The sequence below is a fragment of the Anser anser genome (assembly GCF_964211835.1).
Source record: "Anser anser genome assembly, chromosome: 10".
NCBI lineage: Eukaryota > Metazoa > Chordata > Aves > Anseriformes > Anatidae > Anser > Anser anser.
Window position 1 is genome coordinate 7497621 of NC_139730.1, and position 24886 is coordinate 7522506.

The 24886-nt window shown below is 39.9% G+C and overlaps 1 protein-coding gene across 1 annotated transcript in view; it reads left to right on the top strand.

The window, feature by feature from the left end:
* The window catches only part of AGBL1 (AGBL carboxypeptidase 1), a 308283-nt gene that overhangs the window by 87439 nt on the left and 195958 nt on the right, over window positions 1-24886 (top strand). Inside the window, exons 16-18 of the mRNA XM_083849719.1 lie at window positions 1472-1559; window positions 9351-9495; window positions 12895-13048. Of these exons, the coding sequence (XP_083705845.1) occupies window positions 1472-1559; window positions 9351-9495; window positions 12895-13048 (387 nt within the window). The remainder of the gene's footprint in view (window positions 1-1471; window positions 1560-9350; window positions 9496-12894; window positions 13049-24886) is intronic.

The window sequence follows — 24886 nt, forward strand, 5'->3', positions numbered from 1 at the left end:
AAGCTGTTTTTCTTTTTGGACTGAATTAAGATGGCAGACCACTATCAATCACCGCTCTGAGGCAATTCAGTGTGTATGTGCCTTTGTGCTCAGAGAAGGGCAGGAGCTGGAATTTAGAATGTTTACGGAATTGTAGATCCTGAGCCTTGTATTCCTTGTCTAATGAACTGGGCTTCTGGGCAGGTTTGTGTCTCCCACAGCTCACTATGGCCCATGTCCTGGAACCAAATGTAGGATGGCTTATGTACGTGGCTCTGGTTCAGAAAACAGCAATTGAGAGGTTACTCCCAGCTGTATGCTAGCTACTGCTACCCCACAGCCAAAGGTGAGCTGGAAAGGCATTGCTGCCAGTACACTTGCCAGCTCTTAAAGCTCTGGGGAGATTAACAGAGAAACCTAAACAAAGACAGGAAACTGAATGGATGTATATGGAAATATATCATCAGGATGGATGACTTTCAAGTACCACCTCCTCACGGCACAAGAACAGTCAAGAGAAGGGTTGTGCACTATGTTGTGCATAAATATCTGACAGGAGTATCTGTAAGGGTGTGTTTTACCCTCTCTAAATTGTGTTTTCCCGGAGGAGTCACCAGTGCCACTGCCGGGCCTAGCTGTGGCTGTGGTGAGGCCTGCTGCAGAACCAAGCGGAACTGACCTGGGGCGGTCTGGTTTCTCCTTGCAGCGCTGCCCACACCTTGCTGGGGACACCCAGTCCAGAGAGCTTCACTGGTGTACTGTACCGGTAATGGGGCAGGCAGTTGTGTGAAAGAATTTGATAGAAAAACTGCCTGCAAATGGACCGGCATCACGGAGCTGGGAATAAATGTGTGCGCAGTTCAGACTGAGCCTCATACCCCGGGGCCTGAAATGGTAATATTTTGGAGGTCAAGAAGAAGTCATCTTCCGATATAATATGGTACAAAGACAGATAGTATCATTATCAGCATTTGTAACGTAACCAGTATTATTTAGGTCTAATGGAAAGTTTAAAATTGTACTCTAGGACGGTTAGTTTTGCTTGTTGCTTTCTGAAGGTGTGTTACTAGGTGCACCACAGGCCTCTAATGTTGTGGCAGGCTTAAGGATTCAATAACGGTGCAGCCAAGCATGAAATACTGGACTAGCCAAATCACTGATCTGTTTGATATGTTGATTCTTATTCTTTTCTTTTCTCCCTTCTTCTGTTTGCTTGTAAACAGAGCAGCTTGAAACTCTCCTCTGCAAAGGCCAGAGGGATAATTTATTTTCTAATGAACTCCATTCAGCTCACTTCTGGCAGTGTTTTTTGTACTGACATGGCTGCATCAGAACCAAGCATGGGGTTTAGGAAAACGTATTTACTTTGCATAAGCTATCTGCAGAGAGCACAGACAAAATAATGATCCTTCTTGTTTTCCCTTTTCCTCTCCATCCTTGCCTTTTCCAGCCAGGGAGGTCATGTCATTTGAAACTATCTTGTTTTATGCAGGCATGCAGCTCGTTATGTATTCAGTGAAGGAAGCTCTCCTGGGCAGGCCTCACTGGCTTCGAGCAGGCCATGATATCTGCTACTACAAGTAAGTGCATTTTTGATGAATAATTTGTAGCTTCCCTTCTCCTCAGTTCCCCTCCTGTTAACTGTATTGATGTTGTTAACCTTTAACCACTAGTGTCACATTTTAAATGTCTCTAAATTAATGTTAGTTCTATGTGTTATGTGCCTCCAACTTCAGGAAACAGTTAAAAGTGAGATCTCTAAATTAGATGCCTGAAGAGAAACAAGGCATGTGCAGAATTCTCTTCCCTAGAAGGAAGACACCTTGTCTTGATAGCACAAACAATAGTGATTAGCCTTACCCACTGCCATATGGGAACTTTTATCTTTGTCTCAGGGATCAGAAAACAGGGGTGTAAAGCAGTTCTGACAAGCTTAGGGCTGATACTTACATCAACTGCCCGAGTCTCAGGCTGTTTCTGCAGTTTTCCAGAGTCTCAGAAAAATGCTAAATCAGTCTCATCTTCAACTTACATTTGACCTGGAGCTTGATTCATGTGAGATTCTCTCACCTACGTATCTCATTTCCATATGGCAAACTGATCCCATATACATACATCCTGGTTATTACAGTCAAAGAAGAGAAGTGCAGGACTTAGTTTCAGTAGGTTGAATGAATACTTTTTGTTTTTCTCAAAGCTTCTAAAATGTTATCCACAACACTTACTAATTATTTTGCCGGTGAAGATTGAATGGGTTTTCAGGACTAGGATAAATGGTGTGTTTTGTGTTAGTCTCGACAGAGTTGAAGGTTAAGGGACAAAATGGAACAAGCAGGAAAATTATAGGGGTGAGTAAGGTATTTGGTTGAGTACCTGTGTGGGGGATGTCTGGGAATGATGTAGCCTGCGGCAAGGCAAGCAGGAAGAGGAACCCTCTGCAGGAAAGAAGAGGTCAAAAATAGGTAGAGCATTATGGGTGAAACTCACATACCTTGTAATAAAATACTGCAGCATTTTGGGTTAATTAACTACTTTATTCTGGCTTTACCTATGATGACCTGAAAGCTGGGACTGAGAGTGCCTGAGTGACAAGCCTTCCTGTTTTTTTTTGTTCTTATAATTCCCCTATTGTTTTTTCAGTCATGATGCCTGTTCACCAATTTGCATCACCAAAATGCCTCACTGTCTCAAGACTCTGTGGGTACTGTATTAGGCAATGTATAAACAAAAGAAAAGTCTGATCCTTGCCCGAGACACCTTGTAGTTAAAATATAGGTCTTGGGCTACCAAGTAACTACAGACTGAGAAATGCATGAAAACTGAAAGAAGTTAACACAATTAATAAAAATAACTGGCTGTGGCAAGATAAGTAGTGCTGTTAGGACAGAACTGAATTCTTTCCATGTAGTAAATTATATTAATTTCTTCATGAGCTCATGTGATGAGGCTGATTTTAGAAACTGAAGTGAAATAATGGGCTTTCTCCTTGTAAGAAGTTGTATTTTTGTTGTAGTTAAAATTTTTGCTGTAAATGTTAGAGATGGCTACGTTCACAAATGGATTTGATGAGACAATAAGCCCCTACAATGACAGCGGGTTGCCTCTCAGAGGTAGCAGAACCTCAAATTTGTGTCGCTGAAGATGGGGAAGAGGGAAAAAATCTCTGTTGTAATGTCTTTTCTTTTGGTGGACAAGATATGTGTCTAAGGGTGAGATTATCCTCTTTCAACCTGGCATGTTGTTTGCAGCAATGAGTTGCGATTTCATTTTGTTCCAAATACTCCTTACTAATCTTATTCACCTGACCTTTTCGACCTCTGGAGGTGTTCTCTCAAGAGCTAGTGTACTGTGGTGCAGTGGTTTCCCTTTGCATGCCTGTAACCTCTGGCTTCGAGTATCGGCTTTTGGATGCACGACAGAATGGGCAGCATCAGCAGGTGCAGGTTGGGCAAACTTTACATGCTGATTACCATGGCAATGGTTTCTTATGTCATTAACAAGACGGTTATTGTGTAGCGATTAAACAGCAGCTGACTTCCAAGATTAAGCCGTGATTGTACAATTAAGCAAGTAATCAGATTCTTGTTCAGAATATGAGAGAGAATAGAGTCTTATTGATTCGGTGTTTTCTAACTCTACATTGGATTATATGTCAACATGTTCATTTAGGGAAACTGCTCGTTGTCCCATCTACTGTTTATTCCAGTTTTATATATATTCTTGTATGCACATATACGTACATATGTATACATATACGTACACATACGTACACATGTACTCTCACTTTTGCTGAAATTCTAATAATTTTGTTCTAGTCATTAACAAAGAGGTTCCCACTCAAGAGAAATTGTACTATGGCAGGGAATATGAAGAAAGTATGTATGTGGTTGCTGAGATTACGGTTTCCAGAATAGGAGTTGGGATTGCTGTAGTGACACCACGCTGCTTGTGTTTTTGTGAAAGCAGTTCACTTCATTTCTATTCACCCTAGTCACATGTATCCTCGGGGAGGTCCTGGCAGATTTTGAAGGGAACCTCATCTGATTACTTTTACCAGGGGTTATTCATGATTTTGGAATGCCCTTAACTGCTTTTGCTGCACAGCTCTGATTGAGAGCAACCTCTGAGCTGAAGGACAGTGGGAGGAAATGCACATTCACAAGATGTCTGGGTGATGCACGTTGGCTGATCTCTGCTGACATTCATCTTCACTGAAGATGGGATAGTTCACTCATAAAGATGAATGTTGTGGCACAGCTCTGTCACTGCGTACCTTTCTCATATGTCTCATGAGAGAGTTTTTATGTTACAGAGAACATTAGCAGTGCTCTTGTCAAAAGGAAGCAGAGTGACACTTCTGCTCTACTTTATTGCCTCTCCATGAAGTGACAGGATACACCCATGATAAACAGAGTTGCAGTTACTATAAGATCATCTAATTCACTTGCTGTCTTGGCAGCTTTTATGTACTGAATAATATTCCTTTCCAGCAAATTATTTAAGGAACAATGGCAGCATGCTGAACTGGAGACAATGTGCTTGTGCCTTTTGGTTTCTTGTCTCATTCTAGGCATATTATCTAACCTCCAGTTTTCCAGACAATAGTCAGTTCACAGATAGTAATGAGGTACATGGAGTGTTTTGTTCGCACATCACCACAAAAAACTTTGCTATTTGGTGATCACAGTGGTGTCAGAACTAGGTCTTTTTTTCTCTTCAGCATCTTTGTGGTCACATAAGAAATCATAATTAGCAGATCACATCTCAGTTCTAATGATACCTACAAGAGTGCTGAGACACTGGTAGTGCCTGACAATCACAGTGTGAGTGTAGGCCTTAATAGCAAGATAGTAATGGGAATATTCTGCATTGAATGGGATTCTGCCTACAATTTAGAAAATAAAGATGACTTAACGTGAATTAGCCCTTGAAAGGGAAGTTGTGCTTTTCCAGTTTCAAATGTATCAGGCCCCAGATAACAGCTGAATTTATGTATGACCCATAAATTCTTAAAATACTATTATTTTACAGTGTAAACCGAAGTGTTATTGAAGCATACTGTGTGTACCACACTTGGATGTAAGAAGATCAGGTCATGTTGTAAAGTGAGGATAGCAGATTCCAGATGGTATATGGATTTTGGACAAAGGGAATGCATCAGTGGTGAAGTGATGAACAGTTACTTTTCAAATTAGTCTCTTTTAGATGGTCTGGAAATCTGGGATATAGATATTTTCTTCATCCCATTTAATTTACATTGATACAATGCTGTTTTCCATCGCTTACCAGTGCTTCTTACTATTCTAAATATTGCAGACAGGGAGTAAAGGGACAAGATGAGCAAGACATGTAGTTCTTTTATCATTTGGTGCTTTTGAATTCCTGAGTTACAATCCAGCTCCTTTACTGACCTGCCTCTATCTTGGCCAAGTAGCTTCACCTGTACGTGTCTCAGTTTCCCCGTCTATAAAAGGTGAATAATTAGAGTCACTTATCTGCTACCCAGAGAATTGAAACAGATAAATGGGAGGCAAATTTTAATTAGATAATGCTTGCAAAGGTCATTTAAGCTCAAAAAAATTACTGTATAGAGTAAATGATAAGTATTATTATTAATTAACTTTCCATCACAGCTGTATTAGAAATATACTACCTGTACATTATTTCTTAAGTAGAGCAGCAAGCAAAATGATTTAACGATTATAAAGTGACTGAAAGGCACAGTAGATACAGCTTGCATGCTGATTTAAAAAAAGAAAAAGGAAAAAAGAAAAACCCTTTTGTCTCTTATTTCGTTTCTAATAACAAGTGTATTAGCTTCTGGAAAGCATGTGAGACTTTGGGAACATTTTTGGAAAGAGACAAATAAGGTAGTGAGGACCCAATGTTGCTATGGTCTTTTTTGTTTCCTTCCCTCAGGATCAGACAGAAGAAAAGTGAAAATACATTTACACTTTCCAGTCAGAAAATGAGATCCTGCTGAATGGTGTTTCAGTTCATTAGGAAAATTGTATCATCTGTCAGTGATACTCAAGAGTCATGGTCAGGATTAGGTCCTCATCCTGCAGGGTGCTCTAGAAATGCACAGGGAAAGGCAATCTCAGCTCCCCTAAAAGTAGACAAGGATAGGTCAGGACATGTGCGTGGAGGATAGCACTGATGCTCACCTACTGAGATAAATCTCATGCCAGTGTTACAACGCTAAGTGGGCTGCAACACCGGCAAAGCCCAGAATAATAGCCTCTTCCTGGCTTGCTGATTTGGGTTTCCTGCTGCTATGGTAGGGTTGAAAAAGGGGTGATGAAGAAAAAGTATCGGTCTGGTGGAGTAACAAGGAGGCAATAGAGCCATCTTGGGGTGTCAGCAGTGGAAAGAGAGAGGGAGGCAAGGAAAAAAAATGCTGTTTTTAAAGTTTCCTTCAAAAAGATTCAGAGCTACTGCATTTTATGATGGATTGTGAGGAGACCAGATTATATGCAGGTTGAATACATGATCATTTATATTGCTTACACATAGGTATTTTTTCTTTTTAATGTATGAGTGAAGAATGTTGAAGCCTTAAAAAACCACTTGTAACCTTCCTGTTACTACCAGACAGTTCGCTGTAGATTGAAGTAGGTGTCAAGAAGTGATTAAAAAATCTAGAAATATCTGTTCTGGGTGGGTGGTTTTCTGGAACTGCAGAGGTGCACAAAACAAGAATGAAATGTGATGCTAAGCAGCGAGGTTTGAGAGCTATGCATCTATACACTCGGGATCGTGAGATCTGTCAAGAGTAAGGAGCATGGACTGCCAGGTTAGTATCAAAGTCAGAGGTGCCTGGTGGTGCAAAGCTTCTGGTTTAAGTGTCTATTTTGTACAGGGAGAAGCCTTTACTGTGCCATTAGGGACAGGCAGGAATACTTTCCCAACTGGGCATGGAAGACATGTAGGCAGTATCTTTCTGCAAAGTCCTGCTTCTCCCAACCTCTCTGACTACAAATACAAATTTAGGTGGAAGAACTCAGAAGATCTCAGCACTTTGTGAAAGTATTTCATAAGTAATGTTATCTAATTTTCCAAGTGACACTGAATATAATAGAGTCCAGGGAGATTAGTCCTTTCCCATTGTACAAGAAATGGTTCTTAATTATCCTTTACTGACAAAATTAACAGGAACTAAGTCAAATGGTATTGTCCTGACCTTAAAAACAAACCACCACCAACAAAACTTCAAATCCTGGACCCACTGAAATATAATAGCTAGGTAGATGTTTCTATATATGTTGGATTAATTGCATTTTTATCTGACTCTTTGTCCAATATTAAGGTGGTTTATTTGCAAGATAAATATTGGGGTGAAGGGTTCAAATCATGTGGGTTAGGAGGATAAAATCATAGGCTTTTCAGTTTTCCACTGTGACTCAGTGTTCCTGTACTGTCTATTGATCCACTCAATGTCATTCACCCCCACGTGTTCCTAATGTTAAATTCAGGTGAAAAAAACAGCCGCATTGTATTGTGTCTTCCTTATGAAGAAGAGATGATTATTTAGGAGAATTTGGCAAGAATAATTATCTTTTTCTCTCCACCCCTTTGAATAAGAATGAACAGCAGCAAAATAAACTAGTATTGTAAATTTCAGGAGCTGAAATTGCATCTTTTGGTTGCCGCCTCTATTTTGCATTTTAATGCAACGTTGATGATAACATTTGTCAAAGAAACCTCACAGTCCTTCAGAATCAGAAGGTTCCACAACCACATAATTGGTGCAATGTGGGAAAAATATTGTTTGAAATGTACTTATGGATGCAATTTGCTGTGAAGCTTCTCCCTAAAGTGCATGAATTGTCTCTTCATCTCTGCTGAAAGAAAACTTTCTTACTCAGCCTAAAGTCATCTCTTTATCAGAATAAATCTCCTGCAAGAGTAGATTGGGAACGGATTGAGAAGCCCCCTTTAAAATTTTCTAGTTTTAATGAAGTGTCAAGTGCCTGAGAGTAGTGATAGGCCTTGGCGGCCCTGACCAGGCTCACCTGTGGCCTCCACTGCCCAAACCCTTTGCCCATGGGCCCAGGAGCTCTCTTTAAGCTCTGTGCTGGCTGTTCAGTCCCTGCCTGAGCTATGTTGTAGAAAGGCTCTAGTTCAGCCGCAGCTACGTCTATGCTTCGGTAAGAACTGTAGTGATCTGGACCCCGACCCACAGACTGATCTCCTGCCTTGATGTCGGACCTACCTCATCACCCCAAACTTGTCTGATGATCTGGACTAGCGGCTGAACCTGACTGCCATCTCTGGGCATACCCTGCCCAGATACCATGAGGGGACCCTGGCTGGTGAGGCCCTTGCCCTGCTGGCTTTGATGCAAAGCTCAGCTCCCTGTCTCTTAGGGAGAAACTGGCCATCACTGTTCCCTGACAGGGAGAGACTAAAGTGTTTGAAAAGGAGAGATCCAAAAGAGGATTTTTTTTTGTTAGTTCTTAATTTGCAAGTCTGTGTGAGCTCACTTCTCTGTGTGCAGTCTCCATACAACCCAATCTCCTGCTCTTCCTAGTCAACACAGAGGCTTTGATGACATTTTAAAGACTTTTATGCGTATCCTGTGTTTTTTCCTGGCATGTCCCTTGCTGTCTCATGGTGGAACTGAATGACTGGCTTTACATTCTACTAGGATATTTGTATTTTCTAAATCTCCAGACTTTCACAGAATATTTTCATGTGGCATTGTTCAGGGATGTGAATAGTTACATACAGCTCAGAGCAAGATAACCTGGATGTTGAAAGCAATACCACAGTGTTAGCTGAATGCATTAATTTAAACGTCTGGACTGCACTGTATGAACTAGCATTAGTTAGCTTCTTATTTTCACCTTCACAAAATGAGACAAACTGCTATGTCTCCATGAGAGAGCTCCCATCCAGGAGCAGCATGACTAGCTGGGACTGGCTGTGCCAGTACTGCTACATGTTGTTTTGTCACTTATCTGCCTGCTGGCCTTTGTGGACTGAGTGAATCCCAGGAGAACCTTGAATCTGGATTTGCACAGTGGTACTTAAAATCCTCATGCTTCTTGTATTTCTGTGTCTAGTAGGACCACAGTTTCTCTAACCTTCCTACTTTTCATATAGCCTGTTGGTGCCTTGCTATGTTACCGGGTGTTGTTTAGCACTGTTATATTTTGTACCTGTTCATTGCTGGGATTGGATTTGCTGTATTTACATGTGTCCTTCCCAGACTTCATCCAACAATGGGATGAGTTTAGAGCCCATCTTCAGTATAAGGTGAAAACTCATTCAGGGTGGACCGTCTTCTGAATGCTTTGTTCTTTCACAGCTACTCCAAATATGCATCTGAAAGTGATAACTCTCCACTTTCCCCTCTTTCTCTTCAGAAACCACTACCGCTGCAGTGCAGCTGCAGGAGGAGGCATGAGAGGAAAATATTACTACACACTCACCTTCAGTATCAAGTTCCCTCACAAAGATGATGTCTGCTATCTGGCCTACCATTACCCCTACACCTACTCCACAATGATGGTAATGCTGATGTGTCTATCTAAATAAACTGATAGGCCTGATAGATTGGAGATGCTTGGACATGAGAGGTCTTTGTGATAGCATAGAGGTCTGTTCTCACAAGCAGCTATTTAACTATCATGATGCTCTCAATGCCTTACTTGCAACTATAGCCTCTGTCAGCTCTGGAGCCCAGAATGTTGAAGGAGAAAAAAAAACCTGCATGGGATGAGCTGGAGTGCAAACATAACAGTCATAAGATAACGCAAGCCCAAGACGTCTCTATTTGCTTGGGCTTGCAGTATCCTCCTGAGCGAAGCAAAGATCTATAGCTAACAGCAAGTAAGAAGTGAAGGCTGCCCACTCCCGCTTCTGCCAGAAGATAGCAGCTTAGCTTTCAGAGCTACACCTGCAAGTAGAGCAATAGCACAGTGCTAGGCCTTCTTCAAATATTCTTTGTCAGCAGTTTCATCTGTGCCAGCTGGAGTGTCAGGAGGCATTTGTGACACCCCAAACCAGTGCTCTCGATTTGAAAACTAAAAGAATATGAATCTAAGGCATAAATTGTATTATTTAGTTTTACTGAGCTTATTTCCTGGGGAAGAATTTGTTTTCTTCAGCCTTTTCTGGCTGGGGTGGATGGTAGGAGAGTATTCTGGGAAATGCATCAAATGCATTTTCTCAGATTGATCTGGGAGAACCCAAGGTCTAAAAGGAAGGTAGAATAAAAGAGGGGAAATGAATGGTTTTGCGAGTTGCTTTGTGACTTTCACACTGTTAAAGTTGAGAAAGATATTGCAGAAAATGGACACATAAGGTTCCTGGAGATCAGTTCCACCCGCGGCAAAAAATAAAAATAAAATAGTTTTTAGTTCTGGACATTTAATGACAGTGTGGGTTGGTGAAATATGGGCTTATTCTAATTTTTACAATGATACCTGTTTGCCATTATCAGATGTGAAAGCGTACACAGGCTTTCTAAGGAGACTGTCCTCTCTCACTTAGTAGCCATGCAGCTTTGCATGCTGCCAGCATAGCCCGGATTAGATTAATTCCCACTCAAAAAACAGTCTCTTGTCAACTGCTTTACATCCCATTATGGATGTTCAAAGAAACTGCTTTCAATAGCTGGGAGAAGGCCAATCAGGCCTTCGCAGTCCAAGCTATGCCTGCCAGCTCACTTCTCATCAGGCTTACGGGCACCAGCTATTCCTCTGAATCAATGAGGAGGAGAGCATGCCCTAGTAGTGGGTTTTGACCTGTAGCCTTAAAGACACATATATACTGCAGTCTGCAGGGTATTACAATACAATTGTAGTACTGAAGAATTGGGTAGAGTTATTCACCACCATGCTTTATTATGGAGATGCAGTGCCTCATCACTATTTTACTGTTATTGATTTCTATCTTCTGCTGGCACAAAAGCAAGGGAGACTTGGAAAATTTGTATGCTCTGGGAATCCCTGAATATCTCACCTGCTCTGGAATGAATTGAATGGAGATGAAAAAGATGTTATTCCTAGACTTGCAGGACCAAGTCTTGAAGTATTTCGCTGCCTCTTCAAATAAAATGCTTATTGAAGTTTAAGGAAATTTTGCCCCAGGAAAAGTTTAAATGAACTCAAACTCAGTAAGGACCATAAAATTTTGTAAATGGGAATTATAAGTGGAAAAGATTGATAGATTGTTCTGTCCAGCTCTTTATCCAAAGCAAAATTGTTGCCTCTAATAATTCTAAATGGCTTATTTGCTTGGACTAATTTAAAATGTCTTGAGTGATGCAATTTGCACATTTCTATGTTACTTTAATTTCCACAGTGAATAAGCTAAATCAGGTTTGTGCACCAGTAGATCTTATTTTAAAGCATTTGTCCACTGGTGAATATGTTGGTTTTACATATCAGTAATAAATTAAAAGTGATTAGGAGCCCAAGGGCACAATTAAATACATAATGCTTTGGGGAAGAAGATAAACTTGGATATGAAGTTAGTAATTTGGAAATGTTTTTAAATATCGTATATATTTAATTGTTACAGGCATGTTTACAGGAAATACATATTGCGGAATCCTATTTGAACTGGATGCACTCTGCAGTTCATTACTTTTTGTCCATTAGTAATTATATTTATTTTATGAACAGTAATTTATCTATTTTTTCATCATAGCGTTAATTGTTTAGATATCTAGCTGAAAACTCTATGGCAGCTATACCCAATTAAGTTTCACTGGGTACCAGAAGCATAAGTAAATGATGATATTGAGTTCTCTGTATCTATGTGAGATCTTTAAATGGGTCTAATAATTTAATTTACTTTGTAGAGCAGTATGTTAATTATTTTATGACACAGATGACTGTAAATTTCAGTTCTGTGTTTTCATTCAAAACACTGGGAAAAGCAGTCTGAAAGATGGTAAAGTTCAAGGTTTTAGGAATAGAAATAGTTTGTTCCTTAAACATTGGCTGAAATTTACCCCTGACTTCTAAACACAAAAATTTACAACGTAAAGGCTGTTCTGTGAACTCATGCATTTTAGTTAAGATTATATTAGGATGAGCGTGCATACTGCAATATACCTGTTTCTTCCAGTCTAGAGACAACTGGTGCTCCACAACAGTTAGCGACACTCTGCAATGAGATTACTTTACAGTATCATTGCCACTTGCAATTGCAACATAAACAGGGAGAGAGAGCCACTGAGAACTGCACATCATCTGGTGTGTGGGTGGTGAGTGGCTATGTGTCTAATGAGGCGATTAGAACTAGTTCCAAAAAGATTTCTTTCTTTTTTTTAGGCTGCCAATTCTTTTTCTCAAATTTCTCGAGAAGCTTTTTTTTGTAAGAATTATTAAAACTGACAACCATAAACTTTGGGGGGTGGGGGATGATGACTCCTTTTTAAGTAACTTTTTGGAAAGATGCTCTTACTCACTTTCCCCGCTAGTGGCTGTACAAAACTGTTTTGATGTAAACTTTTTGACTGCCTCTGGTCTGGACTTGTTCCTGAGTCTCACTGACATATGCTTGACAGCTAACCAGTCAGTTCTATAAATACTGAAAAAAGACAATTTTTCTCACATTACGTGGTCTCTGTGAAAACATAAGGAGTATGCAGTTCTTTTCTGGACTTTATGTATGCATAGAAACCCCTTTTTGCTAATAAAAGAAGCACCTAGGAAGAGTTCAGGTAAAATGATACATGAGTAATAGACCCGTGCAGCTTCAGTGAACTGGGCTGTGTTCTGAAAGGCTTATGCTTACTGAAGCTATGTGAAAGGAGATACTATTAACTGGCATAAGAGAGAAGCTGGTAAATTAGCAAGAGATGAAATTAGTACCAATAATCACATAGAGACAGTGGAATAAAATCAGTTTTTATAGACCATGAACTCATAAATCTGTTTCCTTGCTTTTTCTCAGGCCCATCTTGACAGTCAGGAACAAAATAGGAACCCCAAGAAAGTCTACTGGAGGAAGCAGACGCTCTGCCAGACACTAGGAGGAAATCCATGCCCATTGCTCACAATCACTGCCATGCCAGAATCTAAAAAAAGTGATGACTTGGAGCAGTTTCGTAAGTAGCCAAACGAAGCATTAAAAAAGATGCTGGTGACTGTGGTAATGTAAGGAGTGGCAGTGACAACCTGTTTTGTGAATATGTTGATTTTCTTGCTTTCCTCATTTTGAAAAAAAAAAAAAAAAGGAAAACTAAATATCAAGAACAGCAAATTACAACACTTCTTTTAAATGACAGATTTATACAGAGGGAGGATACATAAAATCATTCTTTACTTCAATTTTTCTTTAATAATCCAAAACAGAAAGTTTAGTATCAAATATCTCCAATGGCAAGAAACTGGTCTAGTAACCAATTCAAAAAGAAGCTTGAAAGATTTTTTTTATTCTTGTTGACATTCCAAATTGAAATGATTTATTTATTTTGAAGTTTCAAACTTGCCCCAAAAATACAAGAGCATTCTTCCCCAGATGTGTGCAGTAATTGAAGTGTCCTGGTCAAATTCCAGATCCTCCAAAATGCCTGGTAGCTCCATCTGGACATACTATGGCTTCTTGCATTTTGTCAGTCTTAACTGATGATGTGGTAACTATACTATAATAGCTACCATGTTATATCTAGAGATAGTTATTTTTCATTGTGAAAGTCAAAGATTTAGACCTCTAGTGACCTCGATTAATGATGTTAAGCTATATAAGTTTCTGTAACCAACAGCAAGTGACAAGAACATTCTGGTTAGCATCACATTGGATTAGCTTTGTCTTTCATGTCTAAGTGTCAGACTACCTATATATAGGTTGATGTAGAGAGGAAACTTTATTTCCTGAGTCTGGAGTAAGACATAAACATATTTTTTTGTCTGTTCTTTATGTATCTGTTACACAGGTGGAGAAATTCTAGGGAGTGTGGAAATTTAGATTGCCTTAAATCTCTTAGCTTGTTATGCAAATATGTATCATCTCATGGAGATATTAGGCTAGATATATCCAAGGAGATTCTGTGATATGAACTACATTTCTAATCACAGAATTCTCTTTTCAGGGATATGTGATGGTAAGTCAGACTCCTCACAATGCCCATTCCAAATTTGTAAACTAAAAGGAAGCTCACATAACAGAGTTTGGGGGAAGTTATTGCTGTCTTTCCTAGTTTAGGTTTACTGCACAGTGACTGCAGTTATGCTGACATTACAGTGTAATCATCCTAAACTCAGACCTCTTTATAATTGTTGGTAAGTTTTCATTCAGGGAGCATTTACATTAGAATTAGCATGTTTCTGAGCATGAATATACTTTCCTAGGTCGAAATTTTAAAGCAAAATGGCAGAAAGTTGCCAACTACAGCCTACATGGGAATTCATAAGATGCTTGCATATAAACTGCCTTGATGGTGGGAACTGGAGGCAGTGTCAGAGAAAATGGGATCATTGTCACTGCTATTATTAGTAGTATTTACATTACAATATCACATACAGCACTCGATTAGGGAGTTTGGCTGTGGTGGGTGCTGTTCATGCCTAACAGGAAGAGAGAATTCCTGCCCTTAAGCACTTTTGTTCCATGATGATAATGCTACAGAACAGAAAACCAGCGGGTGGGAGTTGTGGTGGGAGTGCGTGGTTATATAAAGAAGTCTTTGGCATACTGCAGATGGTCACCTGGTTAGATGTTAGCTGTTGACAGCAATTTTTAAACCTTGTGGCAGACAGTCTCAATAGGGCAACTGGAAGTAAATTGGAATTAGGGATTGGAGCCGTGCAAAAGAGACATGCAGTGAACAAGTTTTTCAGCCCAGGTAAATATGCTTTTCCAATAGGAGTGCTAAATGAAAGGTAAGGTAATGGTTGGATTTATCAAAGCAGGGACTTGGAGTGGGTCAGTCACACGATACGTGAATGTGCTGACCACTGGATTAAGCATGTTTGGTTTGCATAGGACTTTATGCGAAGTCTTGCTTTTCTGACATAGGAAACTTGCAAAATAATAAAAAAAAAATAATAAAAATAACCATCAATTTTCCAAAACAGAAAGCAATGGTCTTGCTTTCTGACCAACCCAACAACATGCCAACATCTGCAGGTATGCAGACATAGTGATCAGGATAAAAACTCCGGAAGAAAATCACCAGCCTGTACCAATGGAGGTAAAGCAGGAATAGCTAAGGACGTTTCCACCTTTGGTGCCAGCCACCAGAGGGAACTGTAACTGCATATGGTAATAATGTGCTAGACTGTATATCATCTTACAGTCCTTGGAGGCCTTGACCTGAAACCTTATTGTACCAAGTGTGGTACACTGGGGAGAATGATTGTCCTCTGTGTATGCAGGACTTACAGCCTGTATTTGTGACAGTTGAGAGGTACAGGGTCATGAGGGAATGACAACACAATATTGACCAGCGAAATCATACCCCCCAAAGTCACACTGCTTTTAGGGAGTATCATGAAATAAATGTGACAGGAGGTATTACCTTTTTCTGGGGCACTCTTTCCCCTGAGAATGCATCTTGCAGTGTTGAAGTAGTGTCTGGCAGGCTTTCAAAAGTCACTAACCTGTCTGTAAAGGCAAGGTTTGCGCAATCCCAGAGCAGTGGAGGCTTGGATTCTCATTCAGTACAGATTCACTGAAAGATTCATGAAGGATTTGTGAACATTTTGGACAGGTACTTATTTTGAATGCCTCAGGATGTTGTAATATTCAGCATTTGGGTTCAAATTCTAGTTATGTGGCTCAAGTCCTCTTTATTTTTGAGAGAGAAATACCTCCTGGTTTGTGATCTTACATGAATTCAGTAGAAGCTCGTAGTTCTGACTGAAATTCCATGAAATTATGTGCCAGTAAACTTTTCTGATGGAGCTTTGCAAGGAAATGAGATTGACTTCCTAAATCTATCTATGAACCAGTTGAACTCAATCAAAGCAGAATGTGTACAAACCCAGCTGCCTGAACTGAAATAAAAATTGTTTGGGGGAGAGACAGTGTCAAGGAAAGGCAACACATTTTCTCTTAAGTTTCCAGAACTAAAAATGTAAACACCAATACTCTTAGGTGATGAAAATATTTGTTGTTTTATCAAGTGGAAGAACAGCAAGCGCACCATGTGTTTTATGCTGTGGGGATGCCTCCAGGCAAATGTGAATAATCACATATATACTTATTTTGTATAAGCAGCTTGGATAATTATGGCTTTGGGGGACGCATTTAGCTTAATTTGTGCTGCTTTTTGTGGCTTTGATCAACAGTTGCTTCTTAGCTTCCTCATCTTGTACGACATGCCCTTCTCTCTATGAAGTGGGTTGGCTGATGGAGGGGCCTGTTTGTCAATATTTTCCAGGCTGAAAACATAACTCAAAAGCAACAACTGTGAGGGAATCAAAGGATGGAGACTTTCCTAGTAGTAACTCTCATTGCTTTGTACAGTGTCCATGCATATGCATTTCAGCTTGAGAAGTGATGTGGAGCTCCAGCATTGGGAAACTTGGCACATGGGTGATGAATAAAAATTGATAGCCCTCGTTCTTTCCTTCTGTTTCCAGGGTTCTGTACAATTCATAGTTCTCATGAGCTATAGCCATTTTACTCTCCTATCAAATTTGTTATTTCTGCTTTGTACATTTGTTAATCCGCACCTTGAAAGGTTGTTTTCAATAATACCAGTGGCGCAGGTAAAATACAAAGCTTTTCAGGGCTTCACAGCCGTTTCTCGTGATTGTACTTTTAATACGCTAAATCCTTCTCTAGTATAGCTGCATGAGGAGTGGGAAACATCACTGATGAAGAGGCATTGGGTGAGGAGTGCTGGGAGGAGACCGTGATACTCCTGCTAGGAGCTCGGTGAGGAGGAGTTATTGCACTACTGGAGGTGCTGATAGAGTGGGAGCGACCCAGGGATGATGAGGGCATGGCATCTTCTGTGTCAGCTGTGCTTTATTTTCCTCGCTTGACTCTTTCAGATTGGTCTTGTCAGGCTTTTGATTAATGTGGCCCTAGGATGGTTAAATTTGTCTGAGTTAAATTTATTAATGTGCACCTTGTTAATAGGAAGCACAAGCCGTGCACGCTGACAGGAGCTGCACATTCACTGCATACTAAAGGGAAGAAAAATGGGCTGCTGTTTTTCTTCATTATGCGTAGTTTATGTGAGGCTTTGATATCCATGTAAGCTCCTTTCTCATTCCTCTCTATCTCCTGTTTATGTGATGGTGGTGTACTGAATTATTTTTATTAAATGATCAATTCTGAAACTGATATGAGGAGAGAAAGAAATGAGCCAGGTACTCTTTGACTCCCTTTGTTTTGTATCGCTGTCATACAACATCTCAGATACAAACAGCACAACAACTTCTCTTCAGACTTAATCAGTTTGTTGTTATCTGTGTTTTCCATATTCCTCCTTCCTCTTCCTTTTTCCTTCTCACAGAGTTACACTCTGCAAATTTGGCCTTCCATATTACGTACAGAACTTTTCTTCAGAAGACTGTAGCTCTTCTCAGAATTATTTAAAACATAAAATAAAACTAAAACAGCTTTCTGCAAGCTCCCATGAGTGTGGTGAGCCAGTACACCATGCCTGCCTTAGATATTGAATCACAACTTGTGAATCTTTGAAAATGAGAGAAGTTGGAGAATGGAAAGAATGGCTGGGTAGGCATTTACTCTTTGGCGACTTTGCTTGTGGCTGTATCAGGTCTAACCTTAGACATTGCCTGATGAGAGGGACTTCCCAAGAGAGCAATTCTCCACATCTTTCGGAAGTGTTCTTAAATGCAGAACCAGCAAGAACAACGAAGCTTCAAATATTGGTGCTGAGTCACTGTTTAATGAAGTTAATTGGAGCTTGTAAAGCTCTGATTTTCTTGGGCTTACCATACATAGCTCCATGAAGACAGTGTTAACATCATGTGTGTACTTAATAAACCCTTAATTCACAGTGTTATGTATTCAAATGTGCATTATGTGTCTGTGTTCTACCAAACCTCTCTGGCAGAGAGTTTTTCACTGCAGTTAACCTATGTTCAACAGAAAGATCTCTCTTATTCCTGAGAGACCTCTACTATTCCTGGTTCTTGACTTACATGCTCCATTTTTTAATGGATACAGACAATTGCAAATTTTCAGTTAGTGCTTAATCTTATCATGGTTTCTTACGTGTCTTGTGCAGGTGCCATTTTTTAGCAATGAGGTATGCTTGGCCTAGTGTAAAATAAAACAGTGTGCTTGTCACAGCGAAGACTGGTTTGTGACTAGAATCTGGTACAAGAATCTGTCAGATTCCAGTTCATCTTTCACACCAAAAACAGAGTTTATCAGCTTGGCAGGTAGAACAAATGTATATTTTCTAGGCAGATTAAATGAACTAAGTCAGTAGTCTCCAGGAGATGATGAACATGGTAATGCACATTGACTCTGTTTTAGAAAAGAACTGTGCTTTAATGAAAGATTTTCTGTAGCTGGAACAGCTGATCTGTGTGCATAGCATTGTACAACTGAGGCATTAAAATGTTTAAAATATGAAGGCTTAACTTCATGCTTACAAGATACCCATAGCGATGATGGAATGATTCTTTACCTCTTTCTATTCATTCAGTGACAAGTGATGCTTAATTATGACTGTAAGAGAACTAATAACCTGAAGTAGTCAGTATAAATATGAAGGCAAATCAGAAATAAAGTGGGTACAGCGGCATTTTCCATAATCTACGACCCTGAGCTTCTGAGCCCAATTAAACGACTGGGAAAGCAAAGCTGAAAACTGGTTCTTTTACTGCAGGAAGCAGGAGCCGATAAGACTGTGAAGGATAATGAAAGTGATCTGCCAGCTGACAAGCCCTTGCAGGCCGTAGGATACTATTATGAATGGCAGAGTAAATGGACAGATTGACTCTTCAAAGTGTAGGTAAAACATCTAGCCAGTCATGCGTGGGTGATGATGAAATTCTATTCTGTAAAGAAAGAGCACACCAATACATTGTCAATGTTAAGAGTGACTGAACTGAAATCACCAAATGCAAAAGGAGTGATCGGAGAAGGCCTGTTTACACTGCACTACTGTTCTGAGCTTGCTATGTGTGCATTCCTCAGGAGGTGTTTCCTTGGCTGTGCACTGACGTGGTGTGGGTGCGTTAGCACTCTTCTTTAGGTAGAGAAGGGGAAGGGGAAGATATAACTGAAGAGGTGTATAGTAGGACCAACTGGCCTGGTGCCTAACATAAGGGGATAACAAACAGAGTGAGAAAGGAATTCCTTAAGGACTGAAGATTTCTATTGTTCTGTTTGTACAGTAGCATGCCCCTGGCTGATGACCACCATCATTACTGCATTCTCAGCTCAAAGGCATGAACATCTTATATTGCTGTGGGGGTTAATCCTGCATCCACTGAGAATACAGGAACTTTGTCACTTCTGCAGAGTGGAATGGGGCAGTCCCAGGTTACGGTATTGCAAAGGAAGTAATTGGAAAGCTCTCTTCATGGCTGGTTGTACTGTTGTGACTCCCATTAATAATACTGATCATGCAGTGTGTTACAAGTATTTCCCCTATGCACCTGATGAGCGTCCTTATAGCAGTTTGTGCAGTGTTACAGAGCTGAATGTCCTAGCTAACTAGCAGCAGTAGTGAGGAAAATTAAACAAAATATGACACTAGCAAATAGATTTACATCTGTAACTGCTGTCGCTTTGAGTTGCTTTTCAGTCATCACATGTCCTCTTCATGCAAGGCTGGGGAAACCATTATGGGTATTATTATAAAGAGACAATGACACCTCCTTTACCAAAATGTAATCTTTATGGGAGTTGGGACACATTTTCTGCCTGAGTATGTTTCTAAAGATGAAAAGAGTAATATTTTTGGAATAAGGAATAGAAGGATGCTTCTGCCCTTCAAATCTCCAGTTGCTCCTAGAACTAGAATGAGGGATAAAGTGAAGCTAATGAGGTGTGTTTACTTGGTCTCCTCTTAAGCATAAGGAGTCAAAAAGACACAGTTGCTGGGAGAAATATTCTAACATTTCTTGGTTGGCTTGTATTAGCTAGTTACATGGTTGCTTTGCAGCTTTGATCTTTTCTCAAAAAGGAACAAACTCCTTTACCTTTAAATGTAATTTGCAGCAGAGAACAATACCTGAACAAAGAACAGCAAAGGATGTGAATTGCAAAGGCCACTTGTGCAGGATACTGGGAAATAATGATCATGTGGAAAATGTACACAGTTTAATTAAGCACATTGATTAAATCAATATGATTCAAATAGCTTAGTGCTCCAATCAGCTTAATCTCGTTAAATGTAATTCAGGCCTCGATAATTGATTAATAATGCATTATAGTTTATGAATTATTGACTTCAAGTTATAATAACTGTGCCTGCTCCCTGCATGGCAGCAACCAGTGTTGCATGTTAATTATGAAAAACTCATGCTCTGTTCTCTTGAATAACTTTTTTAAAGCTGGAGATGACAGATCTCCTAATGAAACGGGGATCAAATTAGATCAATGCCTTATTGGAGTTAGCCCACCCAAAAGGAAAATGCACTCTTTAAAGGAAGCTCTCATCTAACAATGCTGAAGTAGGGAGGCAGAATGACCTGCTTTGATTAGTAATGATCTTTCAAGCAGTCAGAAGAACTGCCTGTAGCAATTCAGCTGAAGTGCTAACCTGGCATTGTGCTTGTTGGAAACAGTTCACAATGGCAAGCACATCTGTTGTTCTCTTAATGGCATTGCATTCTGTACCTTCTCCAACACACATACACACAGCATAGCCGATGCTGCCGAGCTCTTAGGTCACACCTGTTTGCCAACTATTCATAGAGCAATCCAGTTTCCAGTATTTCTGTCTGGATGCTCAGTGGTTTCTGTGGAAAGGATGAATATGCTTTTATAATAGTGGAATATTCCTCTAGTGGTAGGTGCTCTTGCCCACGGCAAGGGGCTTGCAACTAGATGATCTTTAAGGTCCCTTTCAACCCAAACCATTCTATGATGATAATTGCATTTCTACATAGCAAGTGTCATACAACAAAAAGCACTGTTGCTACTACTGATGAAAGTCTCAGGAAAGAAACCAATACTTCAGGGCCTGAAGTAGAGGACTTCTATTATATGGCATTTCCACTGAATCTGAACAGAGGATACTGTCTCAGATTGTCTTTCTGCCTGCTTAGGTACTTAACGTGATCCAAATTGCAATTTTATGCAGAAAAGTCCACAAGCATTACACTTCCTTAAAGTACTTCATTTATGGAATCTTTTCTGCTTTTTTTCTTTCACCTCCTTTGCTATTTCTATTCCTTACTTGTGATTATATTTAAAAACGAACAGATTTTATTGTGTATAGAAATTGAATGAGAAGATTATAGCAAACTGTGGAAGGGAAAAACAAAACATTTTTGCTTGATTCTTATGTCTGCAGTAGTGATTTTTTTAATCTGCAAATTCCCTTGAGTTGAAGATTTACTCCTAATTTGTGGAGGTGCTGGCTTCTCTCTTGCTTTGTACCAAACACTTTGTTTTTGGTGACAAGAAGTCAGCTGTAGTGAAAACTGTGATTCTGTTTTAATGCAGTAAAGAATGGATGAATAAAAATGTCATGTATTCTGCAATGCTAAATAGTTACAGAATTGTGAATATGAACTTTTTCTGCTTGAATAGATAGTTTGTCAGGCATCTAAAGCCAAAGTAAAGCTCTCTAGATATGTAACACTGGCAGTGTGTGCTCTAAATTTCTCAAGATTGTCTTTCAATTTGAAACATCCTTTCTCTATTTTTTTTCTGATATCCCAGTCATAACAACGTGGCAGCCCATTGCAATGCCCTGAACGGTGTTCTATTTACAGACAAATTTCTGCAAAAATGTGTTCCTGTTTGAATATTCAGTCTGCTACCATAAAGGTGGAAGCTGGTTGAGTGGAACATGAAATTTGTGAGATAGATTTGGGGCTGTCTGCGGACTGAGGCCAGTGTTTTTCATAATGTATCAGTTGTTCTTTGACCTCCAGCATTCGGTGGGACTCACTCAACTAGCACAGCACTGATGCTGCGGTCAGCCTTCTGTGAGTTTGGCAAAATGCCTATTAACATATTGAATCCAGTGGTCGAGACAGCAAGCAGAGCACAGAAAACACTGAACTGAGGATCCTGAAAAACGTGTCTTGGAGCATAAGCAACTAGCAATGTTATTTGCAAAAGGAGAAAGCAAATAGTGTAATCTCTCTTTCCCACCCTTTGTGCATGCTAGAGAGACAGCCATCTGAAATGAGATAATTTGTGCTGCTATGGCTCTTCTTCATTCGTCTGTAGTTTTTCACAGTAGTGGTGTGTGTCATGGTTTTTTAATTTTTTTTTTAAAAGAACCTTCATTCTGAAATTTGGAGATTTGTTCTAAGTTCTCTTCTTAGTGGATTGTGCTATGCAGTTTTCTTCCCTTTCTATAATTTTTGTTCTATTGCCTTTCTTTGTTTGAATTATAAGTCTCATCTTTGTCCTAAGAGACTTGTAACCTTTGCATATCCTTTCCATGTCCTTTCCAGAGGATAAATATTGTGATTAACAGCAGCGTTTTCTACAATATGAGTTAGCAATGTCTTCTTTGTTGGCACAGACTTGGGCTAGAATATCAGTAGCTCTTAGCACTGTCTATGCCCCATTCTTCCAGTGTATCAGAGCCCTTTCTGAAATGTTAATGAATTAAACATCTTGAAAATCGAAATCACTACATAACTGTTTGTCATAATTATTTTCATTAGTGATTTGTTTTTAAATGCCTCAGAGGTGCCTTCTCGCAGGTGCATAGCACGACTTGTATTTTTGATATAAGGCATTGAAAATTCTGAATGAAACTGGAAAAGGTTTGGGGGAGTTCACGCGTATTTCTTATATTGCTTCACAAATTTATAGACAGCTGTTTGGAACACACCTGTCTCACAACACCCCAGTGTCCCAGCCTTGCTGCAGCGGAGTTACAAGCTTCTATCACAGTAATAGGTTGTCCAAATTCTCACCTTCATAGAAAGGGGAAAAAATAATTCATCATCTCTCCCTTAGGGGCAAAGGCTTCAGAAACACTTGCAGATGCTGTGCTTCCAATGGTCAATCTGTATATCTGGTAGAGGTATTGAAATACAGCCCAGCAGAGCCTATAGACAGCTTTTACTCCCTGAAATGGTGAACGAGCATTGAACGGCTACTAGGCTTCTGTTATCAACTTCAAATCATGGCATGAAGAAAAAAAAAAAAACACAACACACAACAAATGTGTTTCAGTGAGCTGCACATTTTCCCTCTCCGGCTATAAATTCCAGTCACATATGGTACTGTTGGGCATACGCTAAAAGGTCAATGTGGTACCGTATAAATTAGCCAGGGAAGCATTCGAATTGAGTTAAATTTGTTCTCAACATGACAGAGAGAGGCTCTGTGAGGAAGGACATAATTTTAGGGTCAGATTGACTGCAGACTGAATATTGTTATAAGCAATATGCTTAGAAGGGGTGAAGAGCTAATGCTTATGCCTCAAGGTAAAGCAGAGGTCAGGGAGGGATTTCTTCCAGCTGGTCACAATGTCACCCAATTAGTTATGTGTCTTACTGCACAGGTTATTTTTTTTCACCACTTATAGGCTCTAGAGCACCTCCTGATGCAGGGTAAAGTGGGTTGGCCTGGAGGTAGTTGGGTTTGCTGCTGCACACCTGTGATAAATCAGTTGCCTGCAGATTTCAGATTCCTGCTGAAGTTATGGATGGTATGGTAGTTTGTGGAGCATGTTTTGTCCTTAAAGACCAGTAAGAGGTCCTTGTGGCTGCTGATGTGGAGACTTGCTGTAAGGTAAGAAACTGGAGTTTTGTAGTGGTAGAAGTATTGCCTGTGTATACAATGTTCTTTTCTGTCTGCTCTCTGTAAGGCAATTAAGAAGTGTTCCTCTAAGAAAAGGAGATGAGCTGCTGAGCTGTCACAGTGACCAATTGTCCTCCTTTCTGTTTGGTTGTACCTCCTCATTGCTAAGTACCAGGCAAGCTGTAGTCAGGGAGTGAAGGGCAGGTCAGTTGGCAGCTTGCTCTTGTGAAAAGGAGTAATCCATAGCTGGAAAGTTCACTGAGCGTAGCATAGGTATGAACTGATGTCAGGCTCAAATAAGTGTGCTTGCTGTCATAGAGAACTGTGTTTGTCTCCAGTATTTTTTTCTTCTCTGGCCCAGATGCTGTGATTGCAGATCGAGCTAGATATACATTGCTTTTTGATGTCTGATGATCTCGTGGGAACACACTATTCTTTGACCTGGACTCAGTAATAAGATTGGACAGAGTGGGCAAAGCGTGGGCTCTGCTACTCTCCTAGTAAACTATTGCTGTTGGTTTGGGAACTCAGAGGTAGGTTAGGGGAAGATGGTTAAGTCTGGCATAAACTGTGGAAAGAATTGCTAGGCTGTGGCAGAAAAAATAGCACACCCTGCTTCCAGAGGAACCTGCTACTCTTAGATGTTCTCTCATAATCCAGTGAATCTTGCATTTTTCACTCTATAACCATAGGCTTCTGCCATGCAAAGGCAAACACTTCTTCAATATACAGAGCAGGCAGACCACTGGGAAACACTGTGGGTGTCGTCATAACTTTCATGCTGTTTTCATCTTTACCCTTTAAATCTTGGCTGTTTTAAACAGACTGCCTATTGCAGCTTACTTTGAACAAAAGAAATGTTTTTTAAACTCACTTTAAACAAAATAAACTTTTTTAAACAAAAAAATAATATCTCAAGGCTTTGTAAACTTTCTGGAAAACAGTGTTCCAATTTCTGGATTTCACGTTAAGAGCTATGTGTTTCTGTCTAATAAAGGCTGACCTAGCCAGTCATGTATTATAAATTACTGGTGGTGTTTGGATTGTATGGAGCAGCTTTACTACT